The sequence below is a fragment of the Aethalodelphis obliquidens genome, unplaced genomic scaffold, assembly GCF_003676395.1.
Source record: "Aethalodelphis obliquidens isolate GAN/ISIS:26980383/991018 unplaced genomic scaffold, ASM367639v1 scaffold10, whole genome shotgun sequence".
NCBI classification, from domain to species: Eukaryota; Metazoa; Chordata; class Mammalia; order Artiodactyla; family Delphinidae; genus Aethalodelphis; species Aethalodelphis obliquidens.
Genome location: NW_020837954.1, coordinates 43,538,764 through 43,559,587, shown reverse-complemented (window position 1 = coordinate 43,559,587; position 20,824 = coordinate 43,538,764). Strand labels below are relative to the sequence as shown.

Below are 20,824 nucleotides of genomic sequence, written 5' to 3'. Positions count from 1 at the left end.
AAATTTAGGGCCTAGGTCTTCCCTTGCCTTTAGCTTTGGGCAGAAGTAGGTGATGCAGAAGCGGTTCTAACTATTCAACTTCTTTTTCTTGCCCTTGATATTTATCGTGAACTCTTTTCGCTGGCTATTAAAGGTCGGTGGATTACCCACACTATTGTATGGCTATCATCAAGGATGCAAAAGCAAGCATGACGCATGGTCTCTGCCCTTGAAGAACTTGTGTCTAATGGGGGACAGAAACATGAAGACTTATAGTTAGATGATCACCTTCACGGAATAGACAGAGATAACTTTTAAAAAATTTAACCTGGCTGTTCCTAGAATAAGCTAGTTCTTTTCCAGGTCACTGCCCAAACGTTCTGTGGATGAGAACCTTTCTTTTGTTTTTCTAGCAAGATGTTCTACTGGTTAACATCTCTTATGCCACACTTGACAATATAAAAGCTCAGAATTTTCCTTCTAAATGTCTGTGCTAACACATTCATCTTGCTCTTTGTTCTTATAAGTAGACACTTACCAGCCAAGTGTCCCTGGTTCTCAACCCAAGAGACAATGGGGAGATGTTTCAGCAGATGATAAGAAGTTGACGGTTTGTCTGGACACTTGTTCCTTGGCCTGTACATATGATCCCAGTGCGTCCCCAGGTCCCCACTCCTCACACTTCTATCTTCCATTCTAGTCTAGTCTAATACACTTCTATTCATTGGTACACAGGCATCAACTAATGGTAGAGCCCTCCTGCTGCCTGAAATTTACCCTAAAGCTGCTTTCACTGCTGTCTTCTTGCTTGCTGCTCTCTTAGAGGAGTGGTCACAGGTCCTCATGACAGACAAGCCAAGGGGCTGGAGAGCGAGGGCCAGAAAAATGGAAGAATGGGTGGAGCTGCCTGATCATGCGCTGGGTTGATAGGTAGCCTCCCTGGCAAAGTTTTAGGTTCTGGTTCCTATTCCTGACGAGGCTCCAAAGGTCAGAGGCCAGACTCCTAATGATTATTGTCACTCTTCTAGAAGGAGAAACTGTGGAGGCCCAAATAACCAAATGAGCTAGTGGGAAGGTAAAGGAGGCAATTCCAGCCCGTTCCATCATAACAAGTACCTTTGGTTGAATGTCAGAGGTTTCCTCTTGTTTAAGTGGTACCTGGTGGAATTATTATTTTTACTTTTAGAATACTAAATTAAAGGAAAAATCAACCTATGTGGCCAAGAGAAGGGGGAAAACCCTATCTATTAAGCATATTCTGTCCAACTCTCTTAGAGTTGGATAAAGGCTCAGGAGGGGAGGCCAGATTTTTTGCAGGGAGATCCCTCTCTGGTCCCAGTGGACCTAAACGTATCCATTTCTTCTTCAGTGTTTTGTCAACAAACATTTATTGAGTAACTACGATATGCAAGCTTAGGTCCTCCTGCCTGGAATGCCCTTTCCTTGCCCACTTCCCTTTCCAGCCTGGGCCTAATCAACAGCCATGTATCCTTCTGACCTAAGCGCCCCAGAACTTTTCTCCCTTGATGAAGTGATAAGGCTTAAAATGCAAACTGCCTCAAAAAACTCATGCATGTGGAGACACTGAGAAATCTTTTCAGATCTTTCTCTAAAAGCCACCTTTGATGTAGAAGGAAAGGAGAGTAGAGAACAAAGGAAAGCAGAGGCTCCTGAAGTGAGAGGGACGAGCGGACTGAAAGGTGGTCCCGTGGGGGCCAGCAGGGAGGGTCAGGAAGAGGAGGCTGGGGGTCTCAGACATCAATCTGGCCAACTTCTCTAGTGCTGAAGAGGCTCAAAGGTTAACCCAGACTTTGATCCCGGACATTCAGGACCTAATGTAACTTTGTTCCAGGCTAACGAGAGATGAAAGCAGCCAGAGTGGGTTAGGACCAGATACAGTTTGGCTGAGAAGAGGCAGTAAGAGTCTTTGACATCCCAGGGAGAATGGATTGCTCACGCTCCCAGGACAACTTCCCACATTACAGTGGCCAAGAATGTGGGCTTTGGAGTCAGATGGTCTGGGATCACATCTCGGTATTTCCACTTATTAATTCCACGACCTTGGGCAGTTTATTTAACCCTTCTGGTTCTCAAGTTTCTTGTCAGTAAAATGGTTGTTCTAATAATAACTGTCTCATAAAATGATGTTTACAAACCTGATAGGACCGTAAAACACTGTTCTAGCGCATAGAAGTCAACTGACGTTTCCTATTATAGAAGCAAATTATCTCACAGGGAGGAAAACAGGGAAATAAAGTAAATTGGGGAGTATGCATTATAGGGTTTGGATTAGGGTGACTGTGCAAAGAAGAACTTAGAGGTTAGCAAAAGGGGTTGGAAGTAGAGGTGGCTTGTGGAGTTCAGATCCTGATTCCCAAGATGTTTGGAGTGCTGGAATACCCAAAAGTCTCAGTGAGACTTAAGCATACAGTAGTTTATTTATAAACAACATGTAGCTAGATAAAGATATGGTCAGAGGAGTATCTGGATGCAGGGTTAGGACTCTGCAGGCTGGCTGTCTCTGCTCAGGAGTCAGGCTACTCTCTTCTCTCTCTACTCAGAGCATGGCCCATACACCAGCTGCAGAGCATCTCCCACGTCTTGTTAGAAAGGCAGAATCTTGGGCCTCCCTCCAGACCTACTGAATCCTAATCTGCATTTTTTTTAATTGAGGTATAGTTGACTTACCATTTTACATTAATTTCAGCTATACAACATAGTGATTCAATATTTTTATAGATAATACTTCATTTAAAGTTATTATAAAATAATGGCTATATTTCCCTGTCCTGTACAGTGTATCCTTGTTGCTTATTTATTTTATACACAGCAGTTTGTGTCTCTTAATCCCATACCCCTATCTTGCCCCTCCCCTGACCTTTTCCCCACTGGTAATCATTATTTTGTCTGTTTATATCTGTGAGTCTGTTTCTGTTTTGTTATATACATTCATTTGTTTTATTTTTTAGATTCCACATATAAGTGATAATGTAGAGTATTTGTCTGAATTATTTCACTAAGGATAATACTCTTTAGGCCCATCCATGTCCTTGCAAATGGCAGAATTTCATTCTCTTTGTGGCTGAGTAATATTCCATGGTGTATATATACCACACCTTCTTTATCCATTCATCTGTCGATGGACACTTAGGTTGCTTCCATATCTTGGCTATTGTAGATAATGCTGCCATGAACATATGCATGTATCTTTTCAAATTAGCGTTTTCGTTTTCTTCGGATGTATACCCAGGAGTAGGATTGCTGGATCATACGGTACTTCTATTTTTAATTTTTTGAGGAACCTCCATACTGTTTTCCACAGCAGCTGCACCAATTTACAATCCCTCCAACAGTGTACTAGAGTTCTCTTTTCTCTACATCCTCACCAACATTTGTTATTTGTAGACTTCTTGATAATGGCCATTTTGACAAGTGTGAGTTGATCTCTCATTGTGGTTTCGCTTTGCATTTCTCTGATGATTAGCGATGCTGAGCATCTTTTCATATGCCTGTTGCCTACCTGGATGTCTTCTTTGGAAAAATGTCTATTCAGGTCTTCTGCCCATTTAAAAAATTGTGTTCTTTGTTGTTTTCCTTTTCTAATATTGAGTTGTATGAGCGGTTTATAAATTTTGGGTATTAACCCCTTATCACTCATATCATTTGCAGATATTTTCTCCCATTCAGTAGTTTATCTGCATTTTAACTAGATCTCCAAGGTGATTCTTGGGCACATCAAAGTTTGAGAAGCACTGCTGTTCACCCATCTAGGTCCCAGGTTCTCCATAGGGAATGTGTGAACTGCTACGATTTTTAAACTCTAAGCCAGGATATAATGCCATCAGGTATGCTAAGAACTGGATTACATTCTATATTGAAATTAACTTTATACTTTAGTGAGCTCATCTTTGAATAAAGTCTTTGCATATAGACCAGTAGCAAGAGGGAGCCACATCACCAGTACACCTTTGCCACATCAAACATTCTTGGCCTCGGCATATATTCAGAGTTTAACACCAGCAATATTCAGTATGAGTTTTTTTTTTTAAGTCACCAGACATAATTCTTCTATTAGTGGGTTCACTAGATATTCCCTAATGCATACCTTCTATTAATAGTCTTATTCAAAATTCCCCTATTGCCACCTGCCAGGGGATGTAGGAAGTCAATTTAAGCAACCTCCAGCAGTCCTAAAGAGAGACTTTGAAGTCTCTGTACAGTGAATCCCAGAAAGACTGAAGACCAGGCTAGCAACGCTCTTGCTGTGCATGAGTGCTCTGTGCCTCAGTTTCTTAACTGCAAAGTGAGCAACATGATTGACAAAGAGTTTTAGTTTCTCTCAGCTCCCTTTCTTCTTCTGTTTTACCATTCCTTTTTCTGGATCTCAGAACACGCTTCGGCTAAGACCTTGGGTTCTTTTAACTAGAAACTGGTGCAAACCTGGGCAGGTGTAAGATTAGACCCAGTCTAGGAAAGTGGGACTTAGTGGCTTAAAAGGTAGCTGTGGTTACAAGGAGCAGAAGGAGAATGGAGGAAGTGAAAGAATTTAATTCTTCTACAAGTTCAATGACGGCTCTGATGGTACCTAAGAGGCCTAAGTAACCTCATGCTCAAAGGTTTCACAGTTCAGTCCACTGGGGATGAGGTGTCAGTACCTTGCTTATGCTGAATTATGTTCCCCCGACCAGACTGCACCTGGCCCACAGCAGTGAAAGCCTGGAATCCTAAACTCTAGGCCAGTAGGGAACTCCCCTGGCATACCTTTTTAATCTCCTCATTTCCTCATCATAGAAGTTTCCATCAAATGTCAATCTACCGTGAACTTATAACCAGACCTGATGGTCAGACACTCCATCCCTACTGTCTTTATGTCTATCTCTCCATCTTCTCTAAATCTCTGGAAAAAAAAAAAAAAAAAGCGTTTTCTCAACTTTGACCAATATGTATATTGATGCGTGCAAATAAACGAAATAAATACATGGACCAGAAAGGACCAATTCTGTTTGGTGTCAGCTAGGATCTCCTACCACATGTTTATAGACTATTAGAACTGCCAGAGACCTCAACAGTTCAGCGATTCCCAAATATGACTCTGTGAACCTCTATCAGAATTTTAGCTTCTAAAAAAATGCAGTTTCCAGGACCCCACATCTGTATTTTCTAAATGCTGGCTGGGTGCTCCTGATACCCAGACAGGATTCTGACTCACCTTCACCCATTTATAGTTGAGGATAAGGTAAATGAGGCCTGCCACACGTTCAAGGTACCAAAGCCAATGATGGCAGATGGAGGTTCAGGTTTCCTTTGTTATAGGTCATGCACTTATCTACATTTCTGAGTTCACATGTGTGTCAAAGAAACAGAAGCCCCTATGATGCTGAATCAAAAGTAATCAAAAAGTAAAAGTTTAAAGAACATCTTGATAAGGTGGGCTTTACTTTACCAGAATTATCCCCTGACTGAAAGATGAAAAGAACCAACAAGTCCCAAACATCCTTTCCCGCAGCTCCACCTTCCAGCCTGCACTCAGCAGGTACCCAAAGCCTCACTGATTTGAAGCTGGGGAGAGACTAAGAGCGCTCCACGGTTTTAACAATTTCAGTAGATTCTAAATCCAGGAAAATAATTTTTCTTATAAGCTGCCAGACTCCATTTGGGACTTATCAATACAAATAAAACCAAACGTAAAACCAGACCAAACAATAACCTTAGCTCAGGACTTCCGAGATGATCTTGGAAACTTTTGTGGCCCTCTAACTATGGGTGAGTGATGGGTCCTCGGTTCTCCATACGCCCCGCCCCAAGCTCTTTTCCTCCCTCCAGCTCAGCACTCATTTCTATGCATGTGAGTCTCAGCCCTTCCTCTGCAGCCCTGCGCTCTCCCCAGCAGGATGCCATGTCAGCACTGCCCTCTTTCCATGAATCCAGGCAGAACTCAGTCTTCTCCATCAACATGGAGCCTCTCCCCATGCCCCCTTTTTGGCAGCACCTCCACAATGCTTCTCATCTCCTACGTTTTCAAATTAGTGGAGATTTCTAGTCAGGTACTGCTGGACTCCATCTTTGTTCTTGTGTCCTGTTGGGCGAAGGACAAGAAAGAATTATTATCAAATCTGTAGGTGGCACCAGGTGGGAGAAATGAGCAGATATGGGTGATGGGATCAAGACGAAAATGCTCACAACAAGCTGTAAGGGAAGACTGAAATCAATACGATTAAATGCAATAGGAATAAAATTGGGCATTGAGATAAAAATACAATGTGACGATACTGTATTATTCCATTTACATGAACTTTAAAAGCAATTTTTATTTTTGCAAGACCAATCTATGGGGTTAGAAATTGGAATAGTGGTTACTTCTAGGGTTTCCGGGAGGAGATTAACTGGAAAGGGGCATGAGAGAACTTTCTAGGGTGACAGCAATGTTCTATATCATGATTGTTGTGTTGGTTGCAGGGGAGTATTCATTATTAGGACTTATCAGTTTGCATACTTGGTAAGACGTGAGATCTGTGCATTTTATAAGTTCCAGTCCAATATAAGATGGTGGATTTCAACAAGTAGAAGTACCTAAAAATGGAATGGGCTCTATTTGATATGAAACTCCCTGGAGGCATTCACGCAGAGACTAGAGAACCAACTGTCGGGGATGTCATAAGCTTCCAGGGTGGAGAGCTATGGTTTCCTGAGTATCTATTATATGCCAGGCACTCTGCTAAAACCTAGAGATGTTAGGAATGATAATATTCCTCTGCTCATTCATTGCAGCATTATTTACAATAGCCAAGATATGCAAACAACCTAAGTGTCCATCAATGGATGAACGGATGACAAAGATGCAGATAAGGATGAATGGATAAGAAATATACTACATTATATTATAATATTTATATATAATATGCATATATAATGTATATAATTATATATTATGTTAAAAATATTCCTCTGCTCCTTCTTCTTCCTCCTTCTCATCTTATTACTATTGTTATTATTATCATTAAATAATTAGCTAATGCTAAAGAATGCTTACTTTGTACCAGACGCCATCCAAAGCAGTTTACCCCCATTATTGCATTTAATCTTCACAGGAAATCTTTGAGAATGGTACTGTTATTATCCTTAGTTTCAGAAATGAGACACACAGCAAATAAGTGTTAAAGTCTGAAGTTGAACTCTGATTGGCTCACATTACAAAAGGTGTGTGAGCCAGAGTGGGGTCAGAAGTAGAGGCCCAGGGAGCAGATGACTGCGCTCTCTTCTCCCCTGCTGCCCTCTCTCCTACAATGTTGCAATCCTTGCCCCTCTGCCTTGGTTCAGTGGCAGCAGCTACGGAAGGGTCTGGAGTTGGGGGACATGGAAACTCCATGAAAGAGCAAGATTAAAATAACCAGGAAGGCCCCTGATGACATAGGACGGTCCTTGAAGCTCTAGAATTTTGCTGTCCAATACAGTAACCACTAGCCACGCATGACTATTGAGCAATTAACATGTGACTAGTTCAAATGGAGATGTGCTGTCAGTGTAAATTACACACTGGATTATAAAAATAGAATGTAAATACATCATTAATAATTTCTATATTGATTATATGCTGTAATGGTAATATTTTAGATATCTTAGGCTAAATAAAATACATTACGTAAACAGTTTTATTGGGATAAAATTCACTCATTTAAAATGTACTTGAGAGAATTCCCTGGGGGTCCAGTGGTTCAGACTTGGCGCTTTCACTGCTGAGGGTCCAGACTGAATCCCAGGTGGGGGAACTAAGATCCCCCAAACGGGCAGTGCAGCCAAAAAAAAAAATGTACTTGACAAAGTCTTTCGGTATATTCACAGAGTTGTGCATCCACCACCATGATCAATCTTAGAACATTTTCATCACGTTTCAGCAAGAAACCCTGCACCACTGAGGCATCACCCCCCAATCCTCCCACCACCACGCCCAAATCTCCAGCTCTGGGCAGCCAGTAATCTCCTCTCTGCCTCTAGTATTTGCCTGTTCTGGAAATTTCATAAACATTGAATCGTACGTATGTGGTATTTAGTGACTAGCTGCTTTCACTTAATGTTTTCAAGGTTCACCCATGTTGTACAATGTATCACTACTTAATTTCATTCCATTGTACAGATATGTCACATATTATTTATCCATTCATCAGTTGATGAACATCCGGATTTTCCCCACTTTTTAGCTTTTATGAATAATACTGCTATGAATATTAGTGTGTAAGTTTTTGTGTGGACATATGTATTCAGTTCTCTTAGGTATATACCTAGGAGCGGAACTGCTGGGTTATACAGTAACTTTATGTTTAACCATTTGAGGAACTGCCAAAATGTTTTCCACGGCAGCTGTACCACATTATATTACTACAAGCAGTGTATAAGGATTCCAATTCCCTGCATCGGGACACTTGTTATCTGTCTTTTGATGATAGTCATCCTAGTGGGTATGAAGGGGTGTCTCACTGTACTTTTGATTTGCATTTCTCTAGTAGCTAATGATGTGTTGAGCATTTGTTAATGTGTTTAGTGGCCATTTGTATACCTTCTTTGGAGAAATGTCTATTCAGATGCTTTTGCCCATTGTCTTTTTATTATAGGGTTTAATAGTTCTTTATATATTCTAGATACAATTATCTTATCACATAGATGATTGCAAAAATTTCTCCCATTCTGTGTATTGTCATTTTGCTTTCCTGATGGTGTCCTCTGAAGCACAGAAGTTTTTAATTTTAATAGATAAAAGGTCCAGTTCATCTATTTTTACTTTTGTTGCTGGTGCTTTTGGTGTCATACCCAGGAAATCATCACCTAATCCAAGATCATAAAGATTTACGCCAAAGTTCTTTTCTTAAGAGTTCTATAGTTTTAGCTCTTAGATTTAGATTTTCAATCCATTTTGAGTAAATATTTTGTATATGATGTGAAGTAGCAGTCCAACTTCATTCTTTGGCATATGGTTATCCAGGTGTCCCAGCACTGTTTGTTGAAAAGACTCTTCTTCCCCCATTGAATTGTCTTAGCACCCTTGTCGAACATGAATTTACCACAAGTGAGAGGGTTTATTTCTGGACTATTATTTCTATTCCATTGATCTATATGCCAGTATCACACTGTCTTAATTACTGTAGCTTTGTAGTCAATTTTGAAATCAAGAAGTGTGGGTCATCCAACTTTGCTCTTCCTTTTAAAGATTATTTTGGATATCCTGGGTCTCTTGAATTTCCATATGAAGTCTAGGATCAGTTTGTCAATTTCTGCAAAGAAATCAGTTGGGATATTAATAGAGTTTGTGTTGAATCCATAGATCAACTTGGAAAGTATTACTATTTTTTTTTTTTTTTTGGCCACACCACGAGGCATGCATGATCTTCCCCAACCAGTGTTCGAACCCCTGCCCCCTGCAGTAGAAGGGTGGAGTCTTAACCACTGGACCATCAGGTAAGTCCCAGAAAATATTACTGTCTTAACAATCTTAAGACTTTCAATTCATGAATATGGAAAGTCTTTCCATTTATTCAGGTCTTCTTTAATTTTATTCAACAATGTTTTGTAGTCTTCAGAGTATCAGTTTTGCGCTTTTGCTAAATTTATTCCTGATGATTTAATTTTTTGATTGTTTTCTTAATTTTATTTAGAAAATATTACTAAAAGTAATTTTCTCTGTTTATTTTTACTTTTTTAAGGTTGGCTACTAGAAAATTTAAAATTATACAGGTAGCTCACATTATATTTCTTATGGACAGTGCTGTTCTAGAATAAAGAGGCTGAGATTAGAGGGAAAAAGGAACATAAAACAATGGAATATATCAAAAGTATGCATTCCGTGATGGCTCTGGAGCTACATTTGTGAAACCTAGTGTAGAATTTTCACCTATTATGGAAATCACAAGTGTTGAAGAGCTTCTGATTGCACTCAGAGATAACAGGTGTACTTGTCCCTACTCTGCACAGAGGGGATTTAATCAGATAGAGTCTGCAGAGTTTTCTGTGACTTCTCAGCCCTTGGGCCTATAAGGGTACTAAAGTGACATTGCCATTGCCTGAGCCCAGGCATGAGAAAACAGGGAAAGGGTGAGAAAAGACAGCTCATGCTGACGGCCTCAAATCCTTTCATATGGTATCCAGGAAAGGGAGTAACAGAGCTTTGCCATTGACCCTGGTCTGAAGCTGACCCCTCTCTTACCACTTCTGCTCCTCTCATTGGCACTCCCTCGGGAAAATCTTCCTTGATCCTTCAGGATTGCTATAGATGCCCCTTCTTGCTGTGCCCTTGGTGTTTTCTGTAACATTTATTACACAGATTTGAAGTTGCCTGTTTACTTTTCCTTCTTCCCTGTAGACTGTGAGTTTCTCAAGCAGAGACAATACCTCGTTAACCACCTACAGTGAAGTGATAGGAATGATAAATATTGAGTGAGGGAATGATTTCATGAGTATTATGTTCCTTCTTTCTTTAGAAGAGAGTAATGTCACAGCATTACATTAAAAAAAGAAAGATGCTTTGCAAGTGTATTTTGGTTCACTGGGTAGAAGTTAAATTTGTTGTTAGAAAACTGATGTGAAAACTAATGTGAGTTCTAGTTCTGGCTTTGTTACTTACTAGCTGTGTGACCTTGAAGAAGTCACTTATCTTCTCTGGACTTGATCCCTCATCTGTAAGTTGAGAGGTTGAACTATTGAGTTTTAAGATCCTTTCCAGCCCTAATACTCTGTGAGATGCTGAAGACAGGGCAAATCTGGCTTTCAATTGTTGGCTTCCTTCCAGACAAGCAATTCAACAGAACAGCTGAGATTCCCAACATTTTGCAGGGGCCTCTGCCTTCTCCCCCTTCTCCATGTCTTAGCAAATATGAATAGCCAAGGGCCTCACTGAGGGTGGTTTTTTTACAGAATCCAATTTCAGTCCATTTAGAGGGGGACTTTTCATGCTGACTTGGTAATTTGAACTCTGTCATGCCTGATGGACTGAATGCATTTTCCCTGCCTGTGTTACCCGCTCTGGGCTGGTGGGAAGAGAAAGTGCAGGCATTGGGAGTGGGAAGCAGGGGCACTTTAATCTAAGCAGCTGCAGATCAGCTGTTTTGGCCTTGCAGCCAGTTTTGTCTTTCCTGCTCTGAGGCACAGGATGTGGATACCATGGCATTGGAAGGAGAGTGGGCGATGGCTATCCTCTTCCCTGACAATTGCCTTCTCCTTGCAGCGCAGAAGCCGCTAGCCTGTGGGAGCAACTGCAGCAAGAGAACTGTGTTGATCTTTGGGTGTGACTAGGAAACACCTGGTTCTGCAAACCATCAGAATTATTCCAACCGATTGCTGTGGAGTCTGATATATGCTTGCAGAAGGCACGCGATGGAGTATGGGGCTTCCTCTGCTCCCCTAACCCCCAAGTATCTATACTTGTTCTATTTGATCAGAGAGTAACCCAGGGGCCTGCTGGAAGTTCACTTTCTTCTAGAGTGCAGTGTAGGGAAATACAGAAGATAAACATACAGGTATTAGTAGCCACACTATAAATGAGGAAACTGAGGCTGAGCAGGGTGGGAGGAAGAAATGAATGTTTATCCCATGCTTACTCTGTGCCAAGTACTGAGCTAGGAGACAGGTACTTCTTAATCCTCCCAACAGCCTTTTAAGAAATATGACATTATGCCATGTATAGGTGAGGAAAATGAGGATCAGAAAAGTCAAGCAACTGCCCCAAGGTCACACAGCTAGTAGACATCAAAGCTGGTATTCAAACAAAGCTCCATCTGTCCACGCCGAAAGATCCCAGGATTTGAAATAGTGGAGCTGGGTGTTCTGACTGCCTGCTGGTCTACCTCAGCAGTGGCTCCTTAACCTGGCTGGTCAGCGGAAACTTTCAGGACGTTAAAAAACTATAGTAGCTTGAGCATCATCCCCATGATTCAATGGATCTAAGGCACAGCCTGAGATTATGTATTTTTAAAAAGTTGCTTCAAGTGATTCTGATGTTTTGGAAAAAGCACAGCACTGGAGCACATAGCTTCTCTTCTTTTTTTTTTTTAGGTGGTTTTTGTTTTAGAACGTGGTCACTGATTCTTTGACACACCTCTAACTGAGAGATGGGGTCTATATCCCCTCTCTTTGAATCTGGTTGGGCTTGTGACTATATGACAGAAGTGATTTTTTAGATGTTGGGGGTAGGAGTTCCGTAATTTATTTATTTATTTTTGCTGTGTTGTGTCTTCGTTTCTGTGCGAGGGCTTTCTCTAGTTGTGGCAAGCGGGGGCCACTCTTCATCGCGGTGCGCGGGCCTCTCACTATCGCGGCCTCTCTTGTTGCGGAGCGCAGGCTCCAGACGCACAGGCTCAGTAGTTGTGGCTCACGGGCCCAGTTGCTCCGCGGCATGTGGGATCCTCCCAGACCAGGGCTCGAACCCGCGTCCCCTGCATTAGCAGGCAGACTCTCAACTGCTGCGCCACCAGGGAAGCCCCATAGCTTCTCTTCTAACCCAAGTCTCCTAGGATTTCTTCAGTCCTCAGAAGCCAAGATCCAGTGAGCCCTGCACTTACTTCAAGTAACATTTGCCACCGGATCCATCATTCATTCCAGGTTCAATGCTCAACGTTTATTGGCCACTTAGTATGTGCCAGGCATTGTACTAGGCATTCTAGCTGCAAAGATGAATAAACCACAGTGTCTGCCCTGAGGAACATCCGGATAGTGGACCAGACGAATAGGAATAGGAAGTTCTGATTCCTATTTGTAGCAGATGCCAGGCAGAGGTAGACTCATGTTGTTTGGAATGCAGACTAAGGAATCAAGGAAGGCTTTCAAGCAGTGATGACTTGAACAAGTCCTATAGGAGTTAGCATGGCAAAGAGTGGACTGGAGGGGTGAGGCATAGCCAACTGGGCAGAGGGAACAGCATGGAAAGGCCCAGAGACCCCAGAACAATGGGTTCGGGGAATCACAAGAAGCTAGGCAACAGTAGAATGTAGGGAACCTTGGGAAGAGGACCAGGACGTGTCAGTGGGAGAAATCACATGAAAGACCTTGTGTGTTATGCTGAGTCTGGCCTTTATTCTAAAAGTGATGAGCAGCCACTAAAGATTTCTAAGCTGTGGCATGACATAATCAGATGGTGTTTTAGAAGGGCCACTCTGCTAGAAATGAAAAGGTGAACCGTAGGCAGAAGAAGCTGGCAACAGAGGAACAAATGAATTGCAGAATTAAGAATTTATGTATGTCAAAAAGCACCATAAACAAAATTTGAAAACAAAGCACTTGGAAAGCATACTTGGCAGTGTTTCTTGCCCAAAATAATACTCTTAATAAAATTACATATTGATAATAAACATACCAATATCAAATAAATAGGAAAATCACAAAGAAGGAGGTACAAATGGTCAATAAGCATATGAAGATGCTCTTCACTAATAAAGAATTGTGAGTTCATATAACATTGATATACTATTATTTTCCTCTCAAATTGGTAAAGATTTGGTAAGTGATAATACCCACCTGTAGTGAGGGTGCAGGGAACAGGGCACTCTCAAGCCTGCAAGTAGAAGAGTGCTTTGGTACAAACTCTCCGGAGGGCAGTTGGTAAAATATATCAAAATTCTTAAAGATAGCCAAACGACATCCTTCTCAGATTTTATCCTCAGGAAATAGTCCTAGATATGTGCAAAATTTAGCTACAAGAATGTCTGTTGCAATGTTATTTACAATAAAGATTGGGAACGCATGAGATAATCACTATTGGAAGATCGGTTACCAAATGAGGGTCCACCCACATAATGAGGACGCTGTTGAAACAGTTTGCGAGACCAGCAAAAAATGGTACGTTCGTGTTATAGTGGGTGAAGTAGCACAAGGTGCAGAAAGTGTGTCCCATGTGCTACCATTTGTGACAAAATAGATACATACATTTGAAAATGCGTAACTGTCTCTGAAAGGATATACAAGTAGCTGGAGAGAAACTAGAGGCTGGCAGACAGGGCAGGAAAGAGAGTTACTTCCGACTCCAGATCTTTTTGTAATTCTTGAATTTTGTACCTGTGTATGCATTACATATTCTACAATATAAATACACATTTTGAAAAGTGAGTTATTAAAGAGTATGTACAGTATGATCCAATCTTTGTTTAAAAAAATGCATGTGCATGTGTACATTTATACCAAAAACAACCAAAAGATACATCCATAAGGATAACAATATCTGTCTCTGGTAGTAGGATTATGGGGCGGAATTTATCTTTTTTTTCCCCTAATATTTCTACAATACACATGTGAGGCTTTCATAATAATTACAATAAAAGTATAATATTTTTTCCCCAAAGAGTCTATCACAAAAGTCCAAGCGGGAGATGGCAAAGCAGGTCAGATCCAGGATGAGCGCTCCAAGTATAGCTCAGCAGTGATATCTGCAAACAAAACGTATAATTAAATACCAGTCCCTGTTTGGGGGAGGGACGAGGAGAAGGAAGCTGATGGTTTGTTAAGGGGAACAGAGCTGATGTTGCCTACCGGCTCTCTGAAGTCTCTGGACAAACGCACAGGAAGTTCAGTCCCACCATCTCAAACAAGTCCCAGGCAGCTTTTCTCTTTGGGATCATTTAACTTTGGGTCACAGTGAATGGAGTTCCCAGCACGCGTACCTACGTTACCAGACAAGCAGAAGACCTGGTCGCTTGTTCTATGAGGTCCCATGAGGTTGTCCTCACCTAGTTCTGGTTTTCAACCGTTTTCTTTGGAAGGATGGCAGCAATCTTATCATCCCCATCTGTCCAGCTCTGCCCCAACTCACTCGGTGAGGCAAGACCCCTCTCCTGTTCCACGCTGCGAATAGTTACTCTGAGTCCTTCTTCATGGCACGAAGACCAAAGGAAGACCCTGCCCATTTGAACTGGTTCTGCACACCACCTCTGACCTCATCTTCATCCTTCAGATCCTAACAAGCAGTCTGCCAACTCGCAAACGTTCTGGGCTGGAGCCTCAGGAAGAGGGGAGTTCTGCACGTTTGCCTGTACGATGCGTGCTGCGGGGTGGATTTGAGTTGGGGTCATGTGAAATCATTTTGGGGGGAGAGGGCAGAGAGGAGGACATGGTAGGGGTGGGGGAGGATGTGGCAGCAGTATCAGCGTTTTTCCCTTTTTCCCTTCTCCAGAGGGTGAGCTATAGGCAACCAACTGGGGGCCCCTGGATATTTCTAGCACCTTCTTGCAGCCCCCGTTAGAAGCCTTTGAGGAGCTATGTGAATATAAACTGTGCTGCCGGCTTCTGGGCCCCTCAGAAGTGATTGGATCCTGCAGTGTTGGAGCCTCTGATGAAACAAATAAGCCAGAATTAACTTTGTGTTTCCTTTCAATCTCTACCTGTAACTGTGACTCTTCCCCAAAGCTGGGGATGGGGTGAGGAATGCTAGGTGGATTGTTTGGATACGTGCTGGCCCGTCAGCAAGGAGAATAAACAATACACAGAAATAACTGCTGCGTCTCAGCTGCCTTTTCCGCCACTAGGGAGTCAAGTGTTAGGGACAATTTTTCACCTTGGGCTAAATATGAAAGGCAGCCCACGTACCATCATTGACGTAGTCAAGGTTTGTCACACATACTGTCCTGCTTTTGAATCGTTGTAACTACCCAATATTATACTTTTTAGGGCAGCAACTAACTACGGAGTAGTTAACAGCTGAAGCTCTGGAGTCAGACAGACTCGGTTCAAATCCTAGCTATGCCACTTAAGGCCATGCAACGTTGGGCTAGTTTCCTCTTTTTCAGTTTTCTTATCCATCAGATGGGAATAGTAGGGTAATTGCACAAAAGAAATGAGATTATACATGTAAAGATCTGAGGACAGTGCATTTAATAAATGCTCACTATTAATATTATTGCATCTGTATATATTTTAATTTGTACAATATTATCTCACGGATCACACAAAAAATACATGAAAGTGCTTCGAAAATTTTAAAGCATCATATAAATTAAAGGTATCATTGGTAATAATCTCCTATGACTATTTCTCAACTCTTCCAACTCCTTGAAGACTGGGACTACATCCTATGTCCCAGGGCAAACTGCACAATGACAGGCAAACAAGAAGCCCTCAGTAAGCGTCTCTTATTTGACTGAAGCAACATGGCATCGCAAAAAGGGCATCGGTATCGGGAGACTAGGCTGGGATAAAATTAGTTTAAGGCAGGAGAGCCAGTCTGCAGTCATCATTTAGTCATTCAACAAATATTTGTAGATATTGAGTCCAGGTAATTTCATCAAAAGAGAGGCTACAGGTTCCCGCATAGCCAAATCCCTGGGCAGTCTCCACAATGCCAGCCTACTGTAAAAGCACAAAGGCGCAGCCAGCATTGTACACCACTGCGCAAATGGCTCATTGTTTTGGGGGAAGTCCCATCCTACCTGGCTGCAAGCAGCTCTGATCGAGGGTTGCGGGAGGGAGTAAAAGTGAGGAAGTGGGCCGCTTTCAACAGAAATGACAGGAACTGCTGCCTGTTAATTTATTTTTATTTACACTTAATTCGTCCGCAGTTCAGTCTCCCAGTCTATACAATGCTCTTTCCCCTAGATATCATCTCTCCCTCTCCCCATCCCTATGTGGTCAGCCCCTGGCCCACTCTACCCTGCCCTTCTGCTGTCACAGCTGCCTGCTGGCTGGGAGTCTGGGAGAATGGTATGTGTGGTCACCAGAGGGCACTGAGAGTGGGCTTCGATGGCATGTGAATCCTGGCAGAGTCTCAGATCCCCAAGTGGGAGAGGAGAAAGCACACACCAAGACAACGAGCGAGGGAGGGAGGCAGGGCCTGAGGTTTTGGGGGTGGGGAGCGGGTCTGTGTGCAGGAATCCAGTGCACAGACTCTCAGACTCTGTTGGCTTAACCAACGCTTCTGGTGTCTGTCTCATCCCTGGATTTGTCACAGTTGCCTTGAGATGCTGCAGTCTGTCAGGCAGCTGTGGAGGGGTCCAGCCCGTGGGCTCCGTGCCCGACGCCTTTGGGATGGTGCACCTGCCAGGCTCTGCCTCTGCCGGAAGCACTGGCCCAAGTCAAAGCTGCAATGGCATTCCCAACCTGTGACAGTCCTCTCCGGCTGTTCCCGCTGAAGTTAGGTCCCTCTCAGCGGCTGCCCTACCGGAAAGAGGATATCCCTTGTCAGGGCAACCCACCAGATTCCAAATCTGCACGTCTCCTTCTTTTCACACTGGGAGTAGACAAAGAGTTGAGGGGCAATAGGAGGAGGAAGTGGGGAGAAAGGAACAGAACTCTGGGAAGAGCTCTCCACCAGCAGGTGCCTGGATGTCCCGGGTTAGGCTCGGCTCTAGAAAGGTGTTCCAGTTACATGGCTTCCTTCTCTCTCTGGGAGCATCTGCTGAGCTTCATCTCCGTCAGCTGGATATATCGAATCACGTTGGTGTCTGTGAGGAGAGAAACACACCTTAGGGAACAGCTGGTGAGGGGAACTCTTGGGTCTGTGGAGAATCAGACCAAAGCTGTATCTGCAGACCATGGACAAGCCAGACGCACCCAGCCAAGGTCCAGTGTGGCTGAAGGGCAACCAGGATGTGGTTCCTCTCTCTGACTGCTCCACGTCTCCACGTGGACAGGTCCCTGTGACCCAGAGGACAGATGGCAAGGAGAGGAGAGACAGGGGAATTTCTCCCCTTATGTCTATGGAGCAGCAAACCCCAGTGGTCCTGAGTCAGCACAGTTAGTTGGAGTTTAACCTCAGGCAACTTAGAAGTTTCTCTGAGCCTCCTGTCTCGTCTGCAAGAAACAACCTCCGTTTTTGAGTGCCTACTTTATGCCATGTTTTTAACCTTCATCGTCTCACTGAACCCTCATTATAATCCTGTAAGGTATGTTTCATCATCCTCACTGTGACCAAAGTTAAAACTGGGCCCCGGAGAGATTAAGTCAGATGCCCAAGGAGACACACATAGTTGCTGCATCTGAATCCAAAGGCTGCCTCTCCCAGGGATCATAATATCTTCCTCATAAAATTGCTATGAGGACCAAAGTAGATATGTCTAAAAGGGCTTAATCCAAATGATCAATAAATATTAGTTGATTGTAATGTTTTTTTTTTTAAAATAATTTTATTTATTTTTGGCTGTGTTGGGTCTTCGTTGCTGCACGCAGGCTTTCTGTAGCTGTGGCGAGCGGGGGCTACTCTTCGTTGCGGTGCGCGGGCTTCTCATTGCGGTGGCTTCTCTTGTTGGGAGCATGGGCTGTAGGTGCACGGGCTTCAGTAGTTGTGGCACGTGGGCTCAGTAGTTGTGGCTCGCGGGCTCTAGAGCGCAGGGTCAGTAGTTGTGGCTCACGGGCTTAGTTGCTCCACGGCATGTGGGATCTTCCTGGACCAGGGCTCGAACCCGTGTCTCCTGCATTGGCAGGCGGATTCTTAACCACTGCGCCACCAGGGAAGCCCCTGTAATGTTTTTCAGTTGGAGAGTTTAGAAGAAATTTGCTTCATTGTCTTATCTCGTTCTTACTAGTAAGGTTAGGCAACCACCTCACCACAAACTGGGGAATTTCCCCCCAGTTCCAGCCCTTAAATTAGTGAGTGTTCTAAACATAGAACAACTATTTAGCCCTGCACACACCAAAATATGAATTAGGCTGCCTGAGATGTTTACTTCCACAAGCACAAATGAATGCTGTATAATATTCCAGAATGCCTGGCAGGGCACCCAGAACAGTACTGGCAGATAGCAGGTGCTCAAGAAAACTCTGTTGAATGAATCCCATTCTTGATCCTCAAGTGGCTTATAGTAGAGCTGGGGGAACACGATTTATATACAGAAAACAAATCAACAACACATAAAAATAAAGATATTAGTGTTCTTTAAAAAAATAAAGAAAAAAGCATATTGGGTATTTGCAAATTCATCCTAGCAAGACTCCTTGGAAGGAGAATTGCATTAAAAAGAAATCATCCATATGAACAACCACGGCAACAGCAAGTCAAAGTCATGGTTTAAATGATACCTTCTCAAGTGTTCCCTGGTGGCGCAGTGGTTGAGAATCCGCCTGCCGGTGCAGGGGACACGGGTTTGATCCCTGGTCCGGGAAGATCCCACACGCCGCGGAGCAACTAAGCCCGTGCGCCACAACTACGGAGCCTGCGCTCCAGAGCCCGCGAGCCACAACTACGGAGCCTGTGAGCAGCAACTACTGAAGCCTGTGCGCCTAGAGCCCGTGCTCCACAACAAGAGAAGGCACCACAATGAGAAGCCTGCACACCGCGACGAAGAGCAGCCCCCGCTCACCACAACTAGAGAAAGCCCCTGCGCAGCAACAAAGACCCAACTCAGCCAAAAATAAATAAATAAATTTATTAAAAAATAAATGATACCTCCTCAGAGAGGGTGTTCCTGACCACCTGGTCTGAAATAGCACCCCCTTTAATCTTGATCCTCTGACTCTGCTTTACTTCCTTCATAGCACTTACTACTACTAAATATTACGTTATCCATTTGTCTGTTTACTGTCCATCTCCTTCCATTATAACATAAAGTCCTTGAAGGTAGCAACTTTTTTTTGTTCCCTGCTATTTACCCAGCACCTAGAAGAGTTCCTGGCCCATTGTACCTGCTCAATATATACCTGTGGCATGAATGAATGGCGGGGCTAGTGGATGTGATTTAAGCAAATGGTACAGATGACACCTGCTCTAAGGACTAGGATCTGACTGAAGGAGTTGGAGCATGCTTCCTGGAGGATGTTGGGCTTAGCCCCCAGATTATCCATTTGTATTCTGTCTCATCAACCACAATGTGAGCTCCTCACAAGTGGGGACCACGTCTTCTCATCTCCATCCTTGGCACCCAGCACAAATCTTGGCACATAGTAAGAATACAATATGTACCCGTTGAATAAGTAAAGAGGGCTGGATTCTCGGTTGGAGAAATGAAGAATTCCATATTCTATTTGAAAAGAAGAGATGCCCAAGCTCCCTGGAACTCAGACCCCAGGCAAAGGCATGGACTATGTGTTCTCCTTGTTCCAGGACCTAGCACACACCTGACCCTTCATTTGCCATTTCCCTCCCTGCCTGGCCCTGCCAGCCAGGAACTCTGACCACGGCAATGAGACGGCCTGGGAGCTGCCCCAGGGGGCTGGTGGTAAGGAAAGAGCAGTTGCTGCCTTACCTGTTGGCTGTCGGGTCCTTGCTTCTTTCAGGTAGTAGAGTGCTTTGTCGTAGTCTCCAAGGTGGTAGAAGGCCACGCCGGACCGGTAAAGGGCCTTGAAATTCTCCCCTTCTTTCTTCAGGACTTTGAGGCAGTACTCTTTGACTCGTTCATAGTTCACCAGCTCAGCCTGGAGCAGGCAGGCTACAGAGGAAGGGAGAAAGAAGGGATAGTGTCATCACCACAACAGCAGCAGGCTCTGAATGTCTCCCTTTGGTTTTTCCTCTCTGACCGGAGAAGGTTTACGAGTGCTGGGGCTTTACGGTGGGGTTTATGCCGTGGAGTTTGTCATCAAATAATCCAGGGTTCTAGGATCCAGTTTCATCTTCAACAAGCTCTGTGACCTTGAGCAAGTTACCTGACCTTGTAATATGGATTGAATTATGCCCCCCGCCCCCCTCGCTGAGTCCTAACCCCCAGTGCTTTAGAATGTGACCTTCTTTGGAAATAGGGTCTTTACAAAGGTAATCAAGTTAAAAAGAGGTCATTAGAGTGGGTTCTAATCCAATCTTACCAGTGTCCTTATAAAAAGGGTACAATAGACTGAATGTTTGTGTCCCCCCAAACATTCACATGTTGAAAACTAATTCCCAGAGTGACGGTATTTGGAGGTGAGGTCTTTGGGAGGTGACTAGGTATTGAGGGTGGGGCCCTTATGACTGGGA

General features: G+C 43.4%; 1 protein-coding gene across 1 annotated transcript in view; it reads right to left on the bottom strand.

Moving 5' to 3' along the window:
- Nucleotides 1-13,173: 13,173 nt before the first annotated feature.
- The window catches only part of TTC9 (tetratricopeptide repeat domain 9), a 35,140-nt gene continuing 27,489 nt past the window's right edge, over nucleotides 13,174-20,824 (bottom strand). Inside the window, exons 2-3 of the mRNA XM_027111640.1 lie at nucleotides 20,121-20,303; nucleotides 13,174-17,384 (exon numbers count right to left, since the gene is read on the bottom strand). Coding sequence (XP_026967441.1) covers nucleotides 17,305-17,384; nucleotides 20,121-20,303 — 263 coding nt within the window. The 3' untranslated portion in view covers nucleotides 13,174-17,304. The remainder of the gene's footprint in view (nucleotides 17,385-20,120; nucleotides 20,304-20,824) is intronic.